The 21,977-nt window shown below is 32.6% G+C and overlaps 1 protein-coding gene across 1 annotated transcript; it reads right to left on the bottom strand.

Annotated features, from left to right (window-relative positions):
* Positions 1 to 2,613: 2,613 nt before the first annotated feature.
* On the bottom strand, positions 2,614 to 11,264 carry LOC122292070 (pleiotropic drug resistance protein 2-like). Its single transcript, XM_043100270.1, has 20 exons — positions 10,608 to 11,264; positions 9,936 to 10,056; positions 9,748 to 9,836; positions 9,557 to 9,641; positions 9,164 to 9,454; positions 8,986 to 9,076; positions 7,758 to 8,658; positions 7,470 to 7,630; positions 7,205 to 7,308; positions 6,892 to 7,051; positions 6,717 to 6,797; positions 6,332 to 6,462; positions 5,716 to 6,048; positions 5,187 to 5,477; positions 4,999 to 5,082; positions 4,546 to 4,679; positions 4,211 to 4,438; positions 3,846 to 4,017; positions 3,452 to 3,706; positions 2,614 to 3,161 (listed from the first exon to the last, which is right to left on the bottom strand). Exons 1-20 carry the CDS (start codon positions 10,964 to 10,966, stop codon positions 2,892 to 2,894), a joined length of 4,341 nt encoding a protein of 1,446 aa, XP_042956204.1. The 5' UTR covers positions 10,967 to 11,264; the 3' UTR covers positions 2,614 to 2,891.
* Positions 11,265 to 21,977: the final 10,713 nt, after the last annotated feature.

The raw sequence follows: 21,977 nt of genomic DNA, 5'->3' as shown, positions 1-21,977 counted from the left end.
AAAATCGACCAAACCCACCACCAATGCTTTTTAACATGGAAACATGAAAATAATTCGGAGGGAAACCTGGAAGAGAGATCCAAACAGGAACCAGTGATGACTCTGTGTCTTCATCAAACTCTGGAGTCCAATGGAAAATTTTATAAGGGATACCAATCACCTCTGCATTACCCCGTGCCATAACCATTACGAAGTCCTCCTCATTAGACAATCTGATCAATATGTTACAGGCATTCCTCAATTGTCCCACCATCGGCAACGACTTAAGTCCCCATCTTTGTTTAATAAAACCACGGATATGATCCAATGAAAGCCTACAGAGCAAAAATTTTAGAACCACCGTATAACGGAACGGTTCCTCTGATTTGATTATCTCTGATTGAGTAAACACGAAAAACATCTCTCCATCGCTAAACCGTGGCTCACGAAATGGAAGATCAACCTCTGGCAACACTTAGGGCCTGTTGGCCACAACATCCGCATATCCATGTGCAAAACCAGCCCCTTCAGCATGCCGCAGATGTCCAAATTGCACTTCAGCATTCTCCTTAACCCCACCCACCCCACTAGAAGGATGACCCGTTGAGGAGGACGACGGGACGATGGGATGCACCATGCAAAAACCCTAGAGGCGACTCAAACATTTGAGAGAATTTCAGAGCCACACCACAAAACGGATGCGGATGAGAAAGTATAGAGGCAGATCAATTAGCTCTCCTCGTGCTATCCATAACATAAACGAGCCCTTTCGATGCCGAAGTCAGTCTTACGTTTCCTCGGATCAATATTGTAAAGGCAAAAATTGGCTAGGATTAGATGACTAAATGATAAGGTTTATCTTATCATTATTTAATTAAATTTGGATGAATAATAAGGTTTATCTTATCATTATTTGATTAAATTTGGATGAATGTAAAATAAGTATTGATTTGTATCTAAACAATATTAAGTCTCTCTAGAAGTCTTAGGTGTTGTTTAGATAAGTCCTTGAGGTTAAAATCGAGTTCTGGAATATTGGTATTGATCAAGAAGAAAGCTGAACAGAATTTAGTCAATAACAGAAGATATTATAGCGAAATGTTAGCAGTCCGTCGGGACGCGTTTTCGCGTCTATTGCTAACCGTCAGCAGAGTCCTACTGCGACTAAAACTCTTTCCAGACCTTCTATTTAAAGGGATTCGGTTTTATATCTTTTCAAGCACTTTGAGCCACGAATTTCAGAGAGGATATTCGTAGCATTTATGAGAGAAAATTCACTTGAGAATTTTCATGGGATTTTTCATATCTTCTTGAGTGTGATCGTGCTTTAAGGGTGAAGGAACATCGATTGGATTTCAGCCTATGGAGTTCTAGAAGGGAAGTCAACATTTGAAAATCGCCAGAGGTTCTGACTGCTACTGCAGTAGAAGACAAACGGGTCATCTGTCTAGGCAAGTAAGAGAGTCGAATTGTAAAGGTTTTGTAATTGATTATTACTTGTAATTGTTCTTCAAATAATAAGATTGACTTTCCTGGGTTTGACTGCCCCGTAGGATTTTACCTTTAAAGAGTTCTTTAAAGGGTTTCCCTTCGTAACCAATCGTTGTGTTTTGCAAGTTTAATTATTTATTTTAAAGTATTTAATTCGTTTCATAATCTTGATAATTGAGATCTAACTTATTTGTTCAAGGAAATTGGTAGACAATTTCGTAGTTTTACAGGGGTACGTTGAAAATTTCAAATATTATGGGAGACAATCAAATTAAGCATTAAAAAAAATGCAATACAATCAACATGTTTTGTCACCTTGCTGCCATCACATGGAAGAGCCGAATCCTCATGCATCAACTAACAAATCTCATCGTGAGTGGGACCGTCATCTGCTGGAGACTTATCCTCAATGGCATCTTCACCATATATTCCAACATTAGTTTTTGTAAAGGTATGCACTAATCTCACGTGGATCCCAAGAAAGTCAATTATAATGTCAGCTGAAATAGTAAATACTTGCACCTCGAATAACGAATGACAAAGACTCCTCATTAGCCTCCATCTTGACCCATGGCTTGATAAAACTCATTGACCATGTCAAGATAGGACACCCCCTCTTATAACAGATCGGGCTCCATCCTCTATCGCTAATAATAGATAATAGGCTCCTTCCAATCTCAGACAAAATCATAAAAGTCTTCTATAATGATCTCTCGCTCAACCAATATCAACCTCCTCAGCTCACTAGCTTCACCACTAGTTTGGCCCTCCCTCTCACGTTTCCTTCCAACATATGTTATTAATATAATATTGATAAAATAAATAGACAATGAAAATAAATAAAATGGAAAGTTGTAAAATATTATACTGAGTATTGTTCAAATAGAAAATAATATGTTCGAACTAAAAGTAGCCTATTTGATGTTTTGTATATAACGTTATCTTTCTGTTGTACGTTTGAAGATCTTGTAAAGTCCTATTTATACATAATGAAAACTCTCATATGCTATGACCTTGAACCAGATCATACACTTACTTTAACTAAAAGAACGAAAACTCAAAGCATTGGTCAATTGCCATTTTATTTTAATTCTTTATTTTCATAAAATAACTAAAAAAAAAATGGTCAAGCAATTGTCAATGTTGATAATAAATAACCCAATGCTTCTCATCTATTATTTAAGAGTACAAAACAAACTTGTGTGGAAACTCCTAAGGGAAATACAAAAACTATACATTTTGATATAGCCAAGGAAAATAAAATTACACAAAAAATTTGGAGTGAAGAAATAAAAAGGAAAGACAATGAGAAAAGTATAAAACTTTTCCTCACTGACTAAGTATAATATTGTACAACCAATCAATCTATATATCTTCATGTTCCAAAGTTTCTCTAGTGTAGAAAAAAGCTCATCATCTCCTCATCTCCTCTGAAAGTTGAGGAACTTGATGCCATAGGCAAAGACAAAGAAGAAGAGCAGGACCCAACCAACATGAGCGAGGACTACAGGAACAAGGAAGTCATGCTCAAAACCCAGGTAATCCTTTAGGAATTTGTCTACAGGTACAACTGTTGAATCAGAAAGTACAAGCGGAGTCTTCTTATCTGCAATTTGAGATGCAAAAACACCATAGATTGTCCAAGCAACAGGTGAGGCCCAGTAATACCACCTCCACCATATGGGGATCAGCTGTGATGAAAAAGCACCAAAGTGTTATGATTACAGTGAAAGGATTCTGTTTCAAAATTAAGATGCCTTTTCTATTTTTCTCAATTGAATGTTTTGGTATCTTTTCATGAAAATTATATATATACACAACTCGGTTTCTAAGTTTCCAAGTTTATTCTTAGTTTTTGGAAGTAATAAAAACTTCTTTGTTTTTGGATCTCCACTGCTGGAAATTATACACTCCCATCATAGTTTTTCTAACCTTCTAATGCTTGGAAATGAAACAAAGATATGGTTTTGAAATCACATACCGGCCTAGGAATGAGGAAACCAGAGAACAAGTTCCAAAAGCTCAAGAAGAAGGACATAACAATTGCAGCAATTTGATGGCCCGGAGTCAGTGCAACAACCATCATCCCATACATTGAGAAGTATGTAAAGCACATGAATATGAAGTAGTAGAAATACAAGAACTTGTCCACCTTCCACTGGTATCCAATCATCGAGTATAAAAGAAGAGAATACACAAACGTTTGTACTGCAACATAAATTGTCTCAATGGCCACCTGTAAGGAAAGAGTCACCCATCAGTACATATACAAATTACATATAGACTTTTTCATTCTATTTTTCTTTTTTGAGGAAACAGGCAATTTGACACACAAAAGAGTTTGTTGTAACCGAGAACAACTTCCAATCTCTTACCTGAGCAAATGCATAAGGCAACTCTGAATACATTCCTGCTGCTCTTTCACGGTAAAAGACTGTTCTCTCTACTGCAACCACAGATTGTACGGCAGAAGCATTGGTAGCTCCAAGGAAAAGAACAGCAGCATAGGTAGCTCCCAAAAGATTGATCAGGTCTTGCTGTTTGTGTCTGTTAACAAAGTAAGATATAATTGACCTTGTAAGTACCAATTTAGAGTAAGGAACATGAAGTACAATATTGCTGCTATGCTAATTTCGAAAAAGAAAATAGATTTACATGCTCTTAAAAGTGAATTTAGATGGGCCATTAAATGATGGAAACAAAAGCAAATAAAGGTTAGGATAAAGAAATTTAGACTTACATCTGGTCTCCCTTGCTCCAGAAGATAACACCAAACATAACACCAATGACAATTGTCATGAAAAACCGAATTGCATTATATTCTGAGTTTCTCCAGTATGACCAGTGCTGCTTCCAGAAACATGCCTTGCATTGAGTTAGGAAGCTTTGGGAGTACTGAGTGGGGAAGTAAAGATCCTTTGAACCAGGTTGTGGAGAGCTTAGCTCCTTGATAAGTTCCTGATTCCTCCTGAAAATTAGTGAAATAAATTAGCGATAGGTCAACACACGCTTAGACAGGGAGGATGTCGCAACAGAAGAGAGAGAAGAATAAATATTCTCTCATTTATTACTCACCTATAAAGGTCAGAGTTGGCAAAAACTTCAGCAAAATCAATGTCAAGTTGACCCTCAACTGCAGTAGAGCTGACCTCCAACATCCACGTAGCAGGATTATACCCATCTTTGATCTTGGGGACCCCTTGGATAGACTAACAGATGTTCTCAATATTAGTCAAAATTGTATTTGGATAATTTTAGGAGCACATGCTTCCTAATCCTTAAAAAAAAAATGACATGAATACTCTTCCTGATCCTTAGAAAATTATATGAACAATCTAAATTAACCATTTTACTCAGGCAGAGATGTTCATTAAAGGGATTCAACATTAATTATGCAACTAGAAATGATTAGTAGTATGACAATGGACCGTGAGCAATTTGAAAACAAACATGTTGGAAAGTTCTGAGCTGCCAACATTTGGGTATAATTGGTATGCAATCAAGTATGTAAGAAAAATTGGTGCTCACCTCAAAATACTCGACAAGTTTGTGAGAACAATCACCAAGAGGTCCGGCATAAATTGCTTGTCCTCCTCTTTTCATCAAGAAGAGCTACAAGCACAACACAATAACAAGGTGAAACAGAGCAGATGAAATGATGTCACATCATACATGAAACATATAAGAGATTGAAAAAGTTAAAAATAGAATCATACCTCATCGAAAGCTTCAAATATGTCAATGCTCGGTTGGTGAATTGTGCAGACAACAGTTCGTCCAGTATCCACTGTGTTTCTTACAGTACGCATGACAATGGCAGCAGCCCTAGCATCAAGGCCTGACGTGGGCTCATCCATAAAGATGATGGAAGGGTTTGCAACCAATTCCACAGCAATGGTGAGCCTCTTTCGCTGCTCAGTTGAAAGACCATTAACTCCAGGAAGTCCAACCAAAGCATCCCTCAAAGGATGAAGCTCAACCAAATCCATGACTTCATCAACAAACATCTATAAGAATGAAGAAGATCACAGTCAAAAACATAGTGTTCATCTCATTCAGTTTCTCATATTCAATGCAAACTAGAGAGTAAAAGGATTTTCAGCTAGACAAACGATTATAAATTCAAAATATAAATGAAGTTTATATAACCGCATAATTTCAGGAGGAAAGGTTGACTATTTGGAGGATAAAACTGTATCCAATTAGAGAAATAAATGTTGAGTTCTCAAAGAAAAAAGTGGCTACCTTTCGTGTTTCCTTTTTTACATCCGAAGCGAGACGCAGCCATGCAGAATATACGAGAGATTCATAAACAGTGACATATGGGGAATGAATGTCATTCTGTTCACAATAACCGCTGACCCGAGCAAATGTGGCTTGGTTCTTTGGGTAACCAGAAATGCTAATACTTCCTTCAATATATCCACCAGTCTTTCTTCCTGCTAAGACATCCATCAAGGTAGTCTTTCCAGCACCACTGACACCAACTAATGCTGTCAGTACACCAGGTCGGAAAGCACCACTAACATCTCGGAGTAGCTGCAGTCGGGTCTCATCAACACCTTGAGTCTTCATTTCCTAGAAAGGATACCACTTTTTTTTAAAGAAAAATCATATATGACCCATGAACCATGTTTGGTATCAAATGGCCTTTTGAAAATTTTCTCAAATTAAAATGTTTGATTATCTATCCACTGCAAATTCAATTATTTTTTGAAAATTCTAGTCAAAACCGCCCTCTAGGAAGCTAATGAGTTAGTAACCAAATATCAAGTAACTGTTTCAATTTCTTTTTGTTTATGATACTTTAGCTATGAACAAAATATTTCAACACATGTATTGATGGGAACAAATGACTTACTGCAGGCATATCCACGTAGTAATTCACATGATTGAAAGTAAGTGAAAGGGGCTGGAAGGGCAAAACCATTCCTCGTTTAGTTTGAATTGAGCTGGTACTTCCTTGAGCATTTCTAACTGACATGTCAATACCTGTAATGGTGATTAGTATTAGACTACCAAAATAATGTGATACTGGGCTGCTATACTTAATCCGAGGCTTATGCTGTAGAACTAGTGCTACAGCATGGTCACATTGTTTTAAAATTGGGGCAAGTGGTGAATAGGAATCTTGCAGCGTGGTCATAATTAACCTAGAAAAGAGCAGGCTTGGCAAAGATTTTAGGTCTTATTAGCTTTGATTTGATTAATATCATAGTCCGTATAACTTTGATACCAACACTAACCTTCTGAACTGGTTGCCAATTGCCTCCTAGGCTTCCTTTCAGACTCATCCTCCAAGATCACAGCTTTAGTATCACCGGGCACTGAATTGAGTTGAAAGGAAATGGCAGAATGTCAATTCATGTATCTTATTGCAGTATGAAAAACCAATGCAAAAAATTCAAACTATTCACTTACTATTCAGGAATGTCAGTGCTGCAATGAAAAGAAAATTGAAAAGAAGAGAAAACCCGAGGAGTGCTGCAATACATATCCAATACCAATATTCTTCAGTGAATAGGCCTCTCTCTTTGAGAAGAGTCTTTCCAACTGTTGGTTGACTGGAGTTTGGTGTTGGCTGTACCGAAGAAATCAAGATTATATCAAGCATATAATAGATTTGACTTTAACAAATGTAGTGATAATATATGTCAATGTATGAGGAGAACCAAATGAGATGATAAAAATTCACTGCAAATCATGAGTTATTCTGTAATCTAAAAGAACTTACAGTGCTCCATCTGTCATCAAGAAACTCGTTGATAGCAATTGCATTTTGTCCATACATCATGGGAGAGATGTAGTAGCCCCATATCATCCATGGCTTAATGTCATCTACGCACCAATATGAGTGGAATTTTAATATCTAGAAAATATATCAAATACTCCAGAAATTTATCATTGCATTTTTCATGACTCACAACAATCCAGGCATCAGAAGAGTGGTTTCATGGCAAAATACTCTTTAACAAGGTGAACAAAGAAGGATTTCTGACCTTTGGAAACAATGAAACCACCAAGAACGAACACCAGCAGCAATGTAAAGCTACCAAGAGTGTTTGCAACAACCTGTGTTCTTCCGGCAGCTGCAATGAAACGGAAGAGGCAGAGTGCCATCTGATGTACGCCAAAGAAAGCCAAGAACTGCTTGAAGAACCTAAACATTTCGAACACTTATCAATAGAAAGAGTTTTCATTTGTTGAACTACTAGATTATAAGTTTCATAAATACCAAAAATCTAATGCTAGGAGTATTTAAACGAGATGATAAATTTAGTACTTACCTACTGGCAGCAGGTGCAAACCCAATGGTGTAATATGTAAGAATGATCCAAATACCAGATTCCATCAGTGAAACTGGAATTCTAAGGAGCCAAATAGGCAATGCAAAAGCCCATGCAGGGTAGAACAAGAAATCCCTCTGTTTAAAAAACACAGGAAGCCTAAAAACTGTCATTGCAAGTTCTGCCATTCCATTAAACATGACATTAATGAGGCTGAAAAACAGTGCTCCCCAAAATGGTGCTCCATCTCTAATTTGTCCAGTTTTCATTTCCGTCCTTAAGAACACAGTCAATGCAATTGTTGCCATGATTGTTAGCTGGGTAGTTTTGAATATGTATACAAATGAGTTGCGCTTCATCAATAGCCATTCCCTTGTGAAATTAGCCTTGAAGAGTTCCATGTTGGAGATCCCGTACTTTTCTCTTACCAAAGCAGCAGGATGGGCTCTGGATTTGTCATATGGAATTCTTAAATCTTCTGAGAGTTGTTGCCCAATGTGGAAAGAGTTGAAGGCTCTTAGAAACTCAGGCACAGAGATATATCGGTAAGGTTGGTCCTTTCTGAACCAATATTGTTCTTGGTCCTTCTTGGAAGTTACTTCCTGCAGAAAGTCTGCAACTCCTTTCCTTTCCGGACATTTGAAACCCACATATTCGAAGAACTCGAGAACATTTTCACGCGGACCTTGATATACAATCTGGCCCTCAGAAAGAAGGATGATGTCATCAAAAAGATCATACGTTTCGGGGGCTGGCTGCAAGAGAGAGATGACCATGGTGACATCCATGATATGAACCATTTGTCTCATGAACTTGACAATCTGAAACGTGGTGGAGCTGTCCAGCCCTGTTGATATTTCATCCATGAAAAATGCTTTTGCTGGTCCAACCAACATTTCTCCTGCACTCAATACAAATAATTCTGGTCTGAGATTCAGAAATGGTTTTGAACTTTAATCTTAAATACACACTCACAGGTAATAATAGAAGAAGTTGTCATTATAGCATAAGTCAATAGACAGAATGGGTTTTCCAAGATATGGTAACCCAGAAAGGACTTTTCGACATCTGATACAATCTACGGAAATAATTTATTATAAATTTCCAAGTGCGGAGGATTATGAAACTAGAAACTTTTCTAGGTGAAACTCTTCCAATTTGAAGAAAGGGAGAAATGTTCTTTTTTGCCATCATGTTTACATATGTTCTTTATGTCATTGATACATACCAGTGGTTACACGCTTCTTTTGTCCACCAGAAATTCCCCTTCTCATGTCATCCCCCACCATAATATCAGCACAAATATCCAATCCCAGTATCTGTTGGAAGCCCGTCAAAATTTAAGTGAGTTATATAACTGGTGGCAAAATAAATACATAAGAAACCAACTCGCTAAGTAATAGAACCTTGAGATTGTAATCAGTGATCAAGCTTGTCTCCTGTCCGACCATAGCCGTAGCTTTCATGAAAGCATCAATCTCGGGATCTGGTTTAATTCCTGCTTCTTTCTCGCGTCTAGCCAACTCTAGTAGCATTTCATACCTGGTTCCAACTCCTAAACTACGTGCCGAGAAATCCAACGTCTCGCGAACAGTCATCTCACCGTAATGGAGATCATGCTGGCTGATATAAGCACAGGTTCTTTGAGGTACGAATTCATTGAATTCATGGCCACAGTATGTGACTTTCCCAGTTACCTGTTCATCGCCTCCACAAATTAATATTACCTCCAAAATCAATTGTGTATATGAGTGAATAGGATTAACACACGAGGTAGAAAGAAGGAGAGGATCACAAACCCTTAAGTCATCATCCAGCTTCCCTGAAAGTGCTTGTAGCAATGTTGTTTTCCCTGACGCAGGAGGCCCTAGAAGCAATGTCATCCTGAAAATGTATAAACACCAAATTAGTATGTCCTTCCTTTTACAAGGAGAAAATTTGTAGGCAAAAGATACTAGTTCTGCAATATATGCACAATTCATGAACATACCTCGATGGCTTGACTATACCGGTCACATCTTTGAGTATCTTGACAACTCTTTTCTTTGATGGAGAGAGCCCAATCTTCCCTAGAACTCCCTGTTCACAGCATAATGTGTAACTTGAAGGGGAAATAGTAAAATCAACAGGAAAACTAATGCTAGAATAAGAGAGAAATCAATAGCATGAATACAATACCTGTATTGCATTCAAGGAGGAATTAAGCAGAGTTGGTAGTGCTCTGGTCCCAACGTATGCGTCTCCTTCAATCGATAACTGCTGAAATCTGACTTCAATCTTTGGGATCTCTATTCCTACCCTGTTTCCAAAAAAGATTATCAATTATTACCGAATCAAAATTCCCACGTCACAGCAAGATTTCACAATTTCAGCAATCCCACACTTTTAGCTAGTTAGCCGTTACATAATCTTTGTACAGCAAATTATTCTTCTTTCCATGTATACATTATCCTATTCAAGTTTATATATACGTGTATGAAATCAATGAATAGACAAGGAAAATATTTTCTACAATCAAGAAGACTTCGCATCAGAAGAAGGAATAACTAGTTGCAAAAGACAAATGGAGATCAAAAAGAATATATTCCTACCATTTTCCAGAAATGAAATAAAAATCACAAAAGCGAACACCTAAAATTCAGTTGCTGGGAGGTGGATAATCAGAGAAAATAAATAAAACCAAACCCCAGCGGAACTACAACTTTTGCTTTAAAACCACTACTAGATTCAAAGCCTTAATCCTTTTCTGATGCCCTCCATTTTCCCAGCAACCAAACAAAACTATTCCAGAAGAAAAAAACATTTGCAGATATATATACGAACATACATATATTTATGTTAGAAACCAACCTATCAGTTCTGTCCCTAAGCCTCCTGAGGAACTTCTCATTATCCTCTTCAATAACCTTGAGAATGCTTTCCATCAACTGCTTCTTATCCTGAGAGCCAAGCTTGGTGACATCAACCTCACCATGCACAACCCTCCCGTTGCTCATCACCTGCTTTAGCATCCCAGTCCTCACCCTATCATACGTGGGCAGCCTCTCTATTGCAGCCCACTTCAACTCCTCCTCGTCGTTCTCCACTTGCCGCCCGCTCCGCTGAAACACGTCCGGCTCATTCCACATTTCCCGCACGCTGGCTGACCGCCAGCTCCTCCTACTACTCGACTGCCTAGCCAGATCGTCTCCGACCAATGCCGCCGCCATTTCTGAGTCCTCCGGCAACCCCCGGAGTGATTAACAACGTACGACTAAACGCTAGCTCAAAGTTTTAGCACCCTGTGAAGACTAAAAATAATTCAACGTATAGAATACTAATCTTGGTGATTCTTCATCACAACAAAGTCATGATGCGTAGAGATTGATTGATTTCTCAATCTTTCTACGCGTATGTTTGGTGAGTGAGAAAACGAGGAGAGGAGGGAGAGATATTTTTGCGAGGATGTCTTTAAGTTTATATATAGTGTAGAAGAAGAAGAGCAGCAGCGAGGTCTTTCATTCTCTCTCTCTTTCGGACTGTACTTCGATTGAAATTGTTTTTGTTTTTTCCCTTTTTTAATATTATTTTGATCGGTTTTTATGAAAAAAAATATATATATTATTTTGATCGGTCAAAGTTGGCAACTTAAACACGGTCCTACGCGTGGTTACAGATGGAAAATGATTTCCCACGTTGTATTTCGCTGACCGAAATGAAACTGAAGAAGCATCTGTTGGAGGACAAATGTTGCTCTTCGCACACGCGTGGCTTCAGGGCGCGTGCACATCTCTTTTGCCTAACTGCTTGTGACCAGTCCGACACGTCGTTAGTAAATGATTACTTCTAGGCATTAGCTTAAGTTAAAAATTTTGTTACATATAATTAAAATCGTGTATTAATTTATATATTAATATTGATTTATTTATATTTAAAATTTAAATTAATATTATTTTTAATAAAATTTATTTTTTATCAATCATATTAAATTAATGTATAAATTAATACACAATTGTACTTACAAATATATTTTTCCTTAAGTTAATTGGATCATTAATTACCTAATTTATCAAGATTTTAATCTCATTCTTTTTTTTTTTACATCACATAATTTAAATTTCTTTTCTAGATTAGATCTCTTATTTTTTTTTTTAAACATTACAAAAGAATAATTATACACATATAATTCTTTTTATTAGTTTTTAAACAACAAAAATTTTATATACAGTCATTTATATACACTCATTATGTAATCTATTAAGAAAAAATTTTCTTGTCATCCTCATATTTCACACACCACACTTATTTTAACTTTTTTTTTATTTTTTCTATAATAAATATATAGTGTGTGGATGATAAATAGAATAATTTAATTAGTTTAATGAGAATAAAATAAAATAAAAAATAAATAAAATAAAAAATAAAAATAATATTTTAATATATAAAGTATGTAGTGTGAGATGATGTGTAGCATTCCTCATCTATTAATATGTTTGGTTACGTTATTTTTTAATATAAAATAATTATGTTGATCAATCAAATTAGTAAAGTGTATAAAAAATATATAAAAATAATTATATATTTTTAAATAATTTTCTTTTTATAACTTATTTTACAAAACTTTTCTTCATTAAAAATATAATTATATAAAAAATTATAAAAATGATTATAAATGCATCATTTTTCAATTACATTATAAGCTCCTCCAATAAAAAAGAAAGAATTATAAAAAATTGATTTGGCATAAACTTGTACAGTTATAAATATATATATATATATATATTCTCGTAAACTCATTGGTATTTGTCCCTCACTGTGTATGACTTGCATGCATGCTCACACAGTCATCTCCAGAAAACGAAAGGCACCGTAATAACGGCATTTGATATTTTGGGATGTCAGTGTCTGTGTCTAGTATGAACGAGGAACACAACAAAAAATGACTCTCCGACTTTCAACGCCTTCTAGAAAAGACTTTGTTGCTATGTGTATATGATGTGTAGATTTCTTATCGGGGCAAATTCTCTCTCCACGGCTGGAATGGGATGGGCTGGGCTGGGTATCCACTGGGTTCCACTACTTTATTTTGACAAAAAAAAAAACACCTTGAGATTCCACGATTGCAATGGGAATGCAAACCGTGCAGCGTGGGCAGCGCGGCTGCTGGCCATTTAATTATGAAAAATTTTAAATATAAGCCTATACAACACACACTATTTATTTTTTAAAATTTTTTTATTTTTTTATTTTATCAAATATTTGATATATGAATAATGAATAGAAAAATTAAATTAATTTTAAAAAAATAAATTTAAAAAAAAATTAAAAAAAATTTAAAAAATAAAAAATATAAGGTGTGTGGTGTATGAGACTTATGAGTAGCAATACTTTTCAATTAATTCGTCGGTCCAAACCCCTTTATCCCTCACGGATGTATATATATGCATGGAGTACAACCAACTTCATCTAATTAATTATGTAATTTATTATTTTTATTATTTTATTTAAATATTATAATAAAATAATAAATTATATATTGATTAAGTTGAAATGTGGGTATAAGACTTTTACGTTTCATATATATATATATATATATATATACCCATGTTGTATTTAAAATCTTTAAATTCAAACAAGAACCATCATTTCTTTGGTTTCTAACTATTGTGGGGTAAAGTCAAGAGTTACATGGGGGCATGCAAGTGGAGTTCAGTTAGTCATGTTGGAATAAAGTGTGAGGATCCAAACAATGGTGTTTGTATTGGTGAGAGACATAAGAGATAATCATTAGTCCAACGGGTAACGGCTTTGGTGCATGCAATAGTGTGTACCTTTTTCTTTCATTTTATAAAATTTTATTTTTATTTCATTATTGTAATATTTTTAAATTTTTATATAAAATATAATAAATAATTTAATTTTTTTAAATTTTAAAATAATAATAATATTAAAAAATAATATTTAAAACTTTTATTTAAAATTAAAAATTCTCATTTCACTTTTCAAAACCTGTAGTGTATAGTAACTTTCTCCTTTGAGTTTTGCTACATACAAGCACAGTTACGTATTAATCTATGTACCAATACTGATTTATTCATACTTAAAATTTAAATTAATACTATTTTTAATAAAATCTATTTTTAACTAATCACATCACATTAATATATAAATTAATACACAATTATATTTATAACTATATTTTTCCTCCTCCTTTAGTTGTTGAAAGAATCCTTACTCTTAGGATTGATTGAAAAGCTTTTTTTTTTTTTAATTGAGATGAGAAGCTGACGTAATAGACTTTTATGGCTCGATTTAGAAGAGGTCACGGTTGAGGCTATCCTTTTACAAGAATAGGCTTTAGCAATTAAATGAATTCTATACATTTAATGTGCAAGGGTGGGTATAAAGGCAAGATTGACATTCTCTAGGATAACGCTCATCCAATGTATCAATATATGAATGATAATTTCTTTTCAAATACTCTTTTTAATACAATTATAGATAGATATGTTTCTCACATGTGAGATAAATCAAATTTAAGACATCGTTTAAATGTTAAGATGAGATGATAAATCTATTAATAATAATAAAATATTTTGTGAATAGTTGTAAAATGGTTTGAGTAAGATATTTTATAAGATTTTAGAAAATATGAGAGAAAATTTTAAATAAAAAAATTATAAAGTTAAAATATTATTTTTATTTTGAGATTTAAAAAAATTAAATTGTTTTTGTGTTTGGTTTAAAGGTTTGAAAAAGTTGTGATAATAAGGTAATAATTAGATAGAAAAATTGAAAAATTAGAAATTAGAAATTAAAATGCATTTTTATTGAAATGGATTGAGACTACCAAATAAAACCTAATAGATTAAGACTAGGAAGGAACATTTTGTCCTTTATATTAAAAAAAAAGGGCTATCCAATAATTGACGTTGACATTTCAAATAGGGTATGGAATATTGTGAGTGATAAACCATGAAGTTGCTACAAACAAATAAGAGAGAATCTAAAATTAGGACTTTGGTGTCACCCTCGCATTGCGCATGTCATATTGGTGTCATATTAAGTCATGAGAATTAGACATATAAATTACCTCAAATACAATCTATTTAATTAAATAGATCAGATTTTAATACTTTAACACAGTCTATATAAATAGTGAATGATACGACACAACTTGTTTAATAATTAATTTTTAATGAATTAACTTGAATATGACACATTTAATCAATTTTAGCCCGATTAACCTCCTTAATCCGTTTTAACCTATTTTATATTAATGGGTTGAGCTGACCGTATATTTGTTTTTTACCCCAATTAATATAATTTATATATAACACAAAATAACTATATAAATCTTTTACAATCAGATTTTAAGATAAAATATTTTATTATCAATATCCAAACCAATAATTAAAAAAATAATAATATCTTTATAATATAAAATTACATATTAACAAAGAAAATTAATAGTTTGATATATCAAATAGTCAAATACTAATATTAATATTACATCCTAACAATAGAAAAGATATATAAATCTAAACATTTATAAAATTTGAAAACATAATTTATTCAAGTTATGTTTATATTTACAATATAAAATTCAAGGATTAGCTTGCAATTGACCCATTTATTAATAGTATCTTATTATACAATTCGTTTTGAATCAAACATATTTATATCAAACTCAAACACGCTTATTTTTTACCGTGTTGTGTCATATATTATCATCTCTATCTAATGTAAGTCAAGTCCTTTTCATTATCTAATGAAAAGACACATAGGATGGTAAAAGTAGATCCACTCCCATATGATTTAATCCTATTCATTTTAAAAAATTAATTAAGATTTATACAATAGAAAAATGATAGCATGACCATCAAATATGTTTACCAAATGTGCCTACTTATATTTTTTTTATTTTTATTTTTCAATAGGTAAGGAAGTGACTATTAGTAAATTTATATTTTTTTTCTTAATAGTTAAAGATGTTTAAAAATACTTAAAGAAAAATTAAAAAAAAATTCATTTATACTAGTGTGCATATTTAATAGTCGCATTGTCCTAAATAATAATAATAATAATAATGTTTGATGGACTACCACCACCTCTAACACCCGTCTGGCTGTAGACCACCCCAGTCTGGTGTTGAGCTACCTAGAACCGATAGGAGTAAGTGAATTCAATGCTTCCTTCATGTCAGATTTTTTTGTAGATGAAATGAATTGAGATAAAACTGAATAAAATATTGTTAGAATATATATTTTTTAATATTATTTTTATTTTGATATTTGAAAAAATTGAATTATTTATTTATTTTATATAAGAATTTAAAAAAAAATGTAAGGATTAGATAAGATAAGATGAAAATGATTACAAAAACAAGTGAGGCCTAAGGATAGGAGTGTGAAAGATTTAAATATTGAGTCTCACAGTATTTATAGTTGTTCAAATTAAAAAAAAAAAAAGTATATAATTAATAGTATGAGGGATTGTCCAAATAAATTGACAGTTTGGACTTTGAAGGATGATTGCAAATTAGTTTGGCAGTTTGAGAGGGATTTGTGTATTTTCTCCAAATAAAAAATATGTAATTCAAAGTGCAAAAGAAATGTAATAATCTTGATCAAATAATGGGTCTCCTTCCTAAATTATAATATAGTATTAGAACAAATAATTTATATATAAAAAAGAAGAAGATATTTTTGAAAAAATTTGATAAATATTATGAATTTCATAAATATCTAATGTATTTAAGAAATATCTACAGTCCTTATCATTCCAAGCATAATTATCAGACCTCTTTTTCTCTCGATCCACAAAAAAATTAATGATAGATGAAGAAGGAAAGAACACAATTTTCAAAGGAATTTTGTTTTTCCTTGGTTACTTGTGCCTGTCACTGCCATATATCATTATTTTACTTCTCATTTAGGACAATAAATAAATAAACAAAAACTAAGATAATGATTCTTGTGGATGTGCTGGCTTCTTGGACCAAGGTCTTTGTCAGAAAACCCTGGTTTATAAACCTTGCTGTGACTTTATCTCTTCGTTTGTTTTTATACATAAGATAAGATTATTTGATATTAAAATTTAAATTTAAATAAAATATTTATTTTAAGATTTAAAAAAATTAAATAATTTATTTTATTTTGTGTGAAAGTTTAAAAAAATTATAATGATTAGATAAAATAAGATGAGATGAATTGAGAGAAGTTAAAAAAACAAACGAGACTATTTGACTAATACAATAAACTATTTAAATTTTTGAAATATAACTGTGATTAGGAATAATAAAATTTAATATCAAAAGTAATATTATTGCTCTTTTCAATATTGAGTTATAATGTTCTTCTCCATCCAAAATATTATCGTTGCTAATCACTTTGTATTTTGTAATGCGGCACATCTTAAATAGCTGTCCTTTAAGAGGTGGATGGAATACACCACTTGAAAGGTGTCATATCATCAAATGTATATTAAAAAATGATAAAGATTTAAGATTAAAAAAAAACAGCATTATTCTTCTAAGATTATGACGTAGTTGAACGGTCAAGTTGACATCATGTAATTTATTTTCAATATTATAATAATAAAATTATAAAAAACAAATTTTTATAGTTAAAATACACTGTGATTATTTGAGCTGTAAAATCTTAGTAAATATTACACCAAGTAAATTTAGGGGTTGTTTAAAAGATGCGATGGTTTAATCTCATGATCTTATATTCTTTTTAAATATCATTCAAGTATTCAACCTTTTTATCTTAATTATTACTTAATTATTATAATTTTTTTAAATTTTTAATTAAATCACAACAAATAATTCATCTTTTCAAATTTTAAAATAAAAATTATATTAAAAAATTATATTCTAATAATATTTTTAACTTAATAATATTTTTATTTAATTTTTTATCTGTCATTTATCAAAAATCCATAAAATATCATAGGGTACTTCTAAAGCCACCGCTAAGGGCTCCCTCTAGGCTAATTTTATTTTATTTTTCACATCATTTTTTAATATTTTTAAATATTTAAAAAAATAAAAAATTTACAATAATATTAAATAACATTTTCTTAGTCACTAAGGACAATATTTTAGTCACCGATCGAGTGCTTTTGGAGTTGTGGAAAACATGCGATTGTTTCAATATTTCTCATGTTTCTTTTAGGAAGATGCTATTTCACCAACTTTCACCCACCAAAAAACCATAATCAATACCACCAATAGGCCAATGGTCTCCAGTGGGAACAAAGTCTATTTTAAAAAGCCTTGGAAGTGAAAATTATGGGGACTCTCACATGATTATGGTAATGCCACCTAATTAGCTCTACGATGGATTCCAATAATAATCAACAATCTTAATATCTCTCACTTAAAAAAAAAAAAAAAAATTTAGAAATAACATTTTTATTAGTTGCATACCAAATTAACATTAACACTCAAGAAACTAGGCCTATTGTAACAATTTTTGACTTCCGTCATAATATATTAGAAGTGGAGAATTAATACCCGTGAACATGCAGTGAGGTGTAAATCGTTAGAAAAAATAAGTGGCGGCAATTTATAACACTTTTCTAGTATTAATTTTACCGAGAAAAGTCACTCTTGCTATAGTGATTAAGAGGTAATTTTTTTTAGTCAATAAACAAAAAGAAAAAACGTGAAAAATACTATATATACAATAAAGTTACATACATAACTATACGTGGTGACGTGTTAACTATTGAAATGATTGAAATTTTAAAATTTGAAATTCGAATTAAAAAAGTAAAAAATAGGATAAATTAAGGTTGATATCCAATATGTATAATAACATACATAAAATTGCACATACATATAGTAATACTCAAAAAACATACTAAGTCAAGAGGCAAAATATAAAGAATCACTAGATATTAGTATTGAAATTCAAGGCTTTCATACAAGATATTTAACTAAAATTGACCCGGTCGGTGCAACGTTACTGGTCAAGCACTCAGCCTATACAAAAAAGGAAGGAAAAAAAAAAAAAAAAAAAAAAAAAAAAAACTAGCAGAGGTAAGAAAAGCAGAAGAATAGGAGGAGGTCATCTAAAATATCTAAAATAAAATAAAAATGCTGAAAATATTTATTGGATTATTTAATATAAAATTTGAGAAATAATATTTACAATCGAGTAATGGGTACAAAAATGTTACAAAATTCTTTTAAAAAAATTGAATAAATATTAGATCTAAGTAAAAAAATCTAATTGAGTAATGCAATATTTAATCGTGGAGTGTGTAAACATCGCGCAATTATTTTAAAAAAAAGTAAAATCTATGATTAAAAAATTAATTTATTTTATGAAGATTCTATATTAATTTATATTTTTTAAAAAGACTGTACGATATTTATACAAATACGATTATAAATATAATGGCTATAAATATTGTTTTTCATTTGTTATTAGTCCTCAAAACCCATCCTTGATTCTTGGAGTGGATAAAAGTCCAACGTGGCACCTGCACGGAAATTCCGGCACCCTAACTAATCTTCGAGAATATCATTGTGAAATCGACATCCAATCAAGGAGTAAATGCAACGAAATTGTTTTTATTTTTTTTTCCACAAAAAAAAGAAATTATGCATGATGCCGTTTCGTGTAATGTATTCTAATAAATGTTTCAAGTTTTCTTATATTGGATGCTACGATAAGATTTTAGTCAAAAGTCATAGCTTCATTAATTTTATAGAAAAATGACTTTTATGCTTCTCTAGAGTTGGAAAAGAAATATACCTTTCCAAACTATATCTCATGGTACTCTATGCAATTCAACTCTCTCCCCATCCTTATAATTCCTATGTATATAAGTGTTGGCACCGGCCCACCACCACCTACTGGCCTCCCTCGATCCCTAAGCCCCCCCCCCTTTTCTTAGTTCTTACTCACTGGTGTGCTATATCAACCCGTTGTGGGGTTTTTGTGATTCTAAACAGATAGTTTTGTATATATTTGAACATTAAATCAAAGTTTTAGATGCTTTGTCTACATCGTTTACCATGAGCAATGCAAACTCAATCAATCCATGTCTTACTTCTGCTCTAATACTATCTTAAACCAGCACATACATAATATACTTCTTGGGGTGATACCAGCATGGTGTGCACCCCAGACCATGTGAGAGAAGGGTTTTCAACTCTGACCCCAGCTCCAGGGCTTGTAGGGAGGGGTTGAAAACCTCATCCGTCCCGCCCCCGCCTAGGCCAATTCATTGAGTTTAAAAATTATTTTTAATATTTTTGAATACAAATTATAATATAATTTAAATTTATAAATATAAAAAGAATTTAAATTCATTCAATTTATATTTTAGATTGCTTTGACTTTCTGGACCAATTTTTATATAAGATATAATAGCCATATTTAAGTAATATGAGACTTAATAATTATACAATAATCATACATAATAAATAACTTGAATATAGCTTTAAATCTTCAATAAATAGTATATATCTATATATAATATATTTATTTATAAAAATATATAAAATTTATTTTTGTACATATAGTGAAGCCGGGGGTGAGGCCTTGCTGGGTCAGCCCGCCCCCCGCCCCCGCTCTTGCAGGACATTTTTCCTGTGGAGTAAGGCAGACGGGACGGAATAGCGAGGTGCGGCCCGCGGGCCCCTTAATAAGTGGAGCTAGTTAAATATGAATGAAATATAAAGTCAATATTCTCTAATACTACCTTAAGCCGCCGCATACATAATATACTTATTTCGGTGCATGCAACTGCAAGGAGCTGCCATTCTCCTCATCTGGACGTCAAACTGTCACCGCACTGCCCACTTGCTGAAAACTGATCAAATTGTCAAACAGAAATAATTGTTCATATTGTCAAACAGAAATAATTGTTCATATTGTCAATGGCGCAGACAGTTCACACTGATAACATTTGGCAACTCTTGTGATAAAGTCCAAAAAAACCAGAAGATACAAACAAAAATTTTCCGTACTTCATTTTCAAAAAGTCAGATTTTCATCGATTATCAAACAGCATAATGTAAACTGAACTAATCGACCGTGGTTGTTTTAGTCATTAAAAAGAAGATTCAAATCATCCAACGGTAGTCAAGCCTTATATTCGACGACTAATTCCCCCACACCTCCATATATTCAAAGAAAAAAATACTTTTAAACTCGACTGGGGACTTTGAACAAGCGTATAGACTACTGTTGCAACAATCAATAGGTACGGAATCTTCAAGGATAGAAGGAGTTTAACTGCATGGACTAATGGATCAGAAATGAAGAGACAGAATAAGTGGGAAATTATGGGAAAATAACTTTTTAAAAAAATATAGGAAATTAAGCTTTTCCGATAATCCTAGTTTAACAACATAGATCAATCACTCACAAGTCACAAACCTATTTTATGATCATATCCAAAGCAACATATGATTCAAAAAATTAATGAAGACAGTTTGGATGGTGAAACAAGGAACCATTGAAGATAACTTAAAAGCAATAACTTGGTACAGGATCCTTAATTTGACCATTAATAAAAAGAACCGGCTAATATGACCATGTATGACAATATATATATATATATATATGTAGATATATATATATATATATATATATATGGCTATATTAATTTTAGTCAAACCAGCCATACATTTTGCGTGTGTTCTAATTCTGCAAGAATGTAAAATTGAATGCCTGTATGTTTCGTGCATGTTTGCTTGAAACTAGGATTCTGGACCGAGTATACGTGAGTACTCGGCCCGAAACTTTGATGAATAGTCCTATACGCATGTTTGATTCATGATGGTTATAGTGAGTTTAAAGTATTATTCATTTGAATTACCATAAGGATTTAGTCAGACATTGAGGCCTACAAAAAAAATTTAGACGAGCTATATCTTGAAGAAGTATGCAACATAGCAGCCTCACACCTAACACATCAAATTTTTTTGAGTATAAAATAAAAGAGGGTAAAAGAGTAAAATCACATTTTTAAATGGTGTGAAAAAAATATGGACTGCTGTTTAGAATATCACTACCTTGAATACCAGTGAGTTTACATAATAAACTCAATCCCCATTTGCACAACCCCTACATCCATAATGCATGTGATCTTACCAAAGTTGTGATCTCTTGATTGTATGCGATGTGGGACTTTATCCAGTACTAAAACATTCACATTTACCATGTCAGATCATAAATTCAATGGAAAGTTCTTTCCATATTTAAAGGATAATGT

This window comes from Carya illinoinensis, chromosome 13, assembly GCF_018687715.1.
Source record: "Carya illinoinensis cultivar Pawnee chromosome 13, C.illinoinensisPawnee_v1, whole genome shotgun sequence".
In the NCBI taxonomy this organism is placed as follows: Eukaryota; Viridiplantae; Streptophyta; class Magnoliopsida; order Fagales; family Juglandaceae; genus Carya; species Carya illinoinensis.
The sequence above is the reverse complement of the archived record's forward strand: the minus strand, read 5'-3'. Positions and strand labels throughout refer to the sequence as shown.

What these genes read in the sequence shown, in the direction of transcription:
- LOC122292070 (XM_043100270.1), bottom strand. Translation starts at nt 10,966, where the DNA reads ATGGCGGCGGCATTGGTCGGAGACGATCTGGCTAGGCAGTCGAGTAGT. An exon ending in TGGTTTCATTGTTTCCAAAG is followed by an intron (nt 7,309 to 7,469) that starts GTCAGAAATCCT and finishes ATTGGTGCGTAG; the next exon opens with ATGACATTAAGCCATGGATG. An exon ending in GTTTCCTCATTCCTAGGCCG is followed by an intron (nt 3,162 to 3,451) that starts GTATGTGATTTC and finishes TTTTCATCACAG; the next exon opens with CTGATCCCCATATGGTGGAG.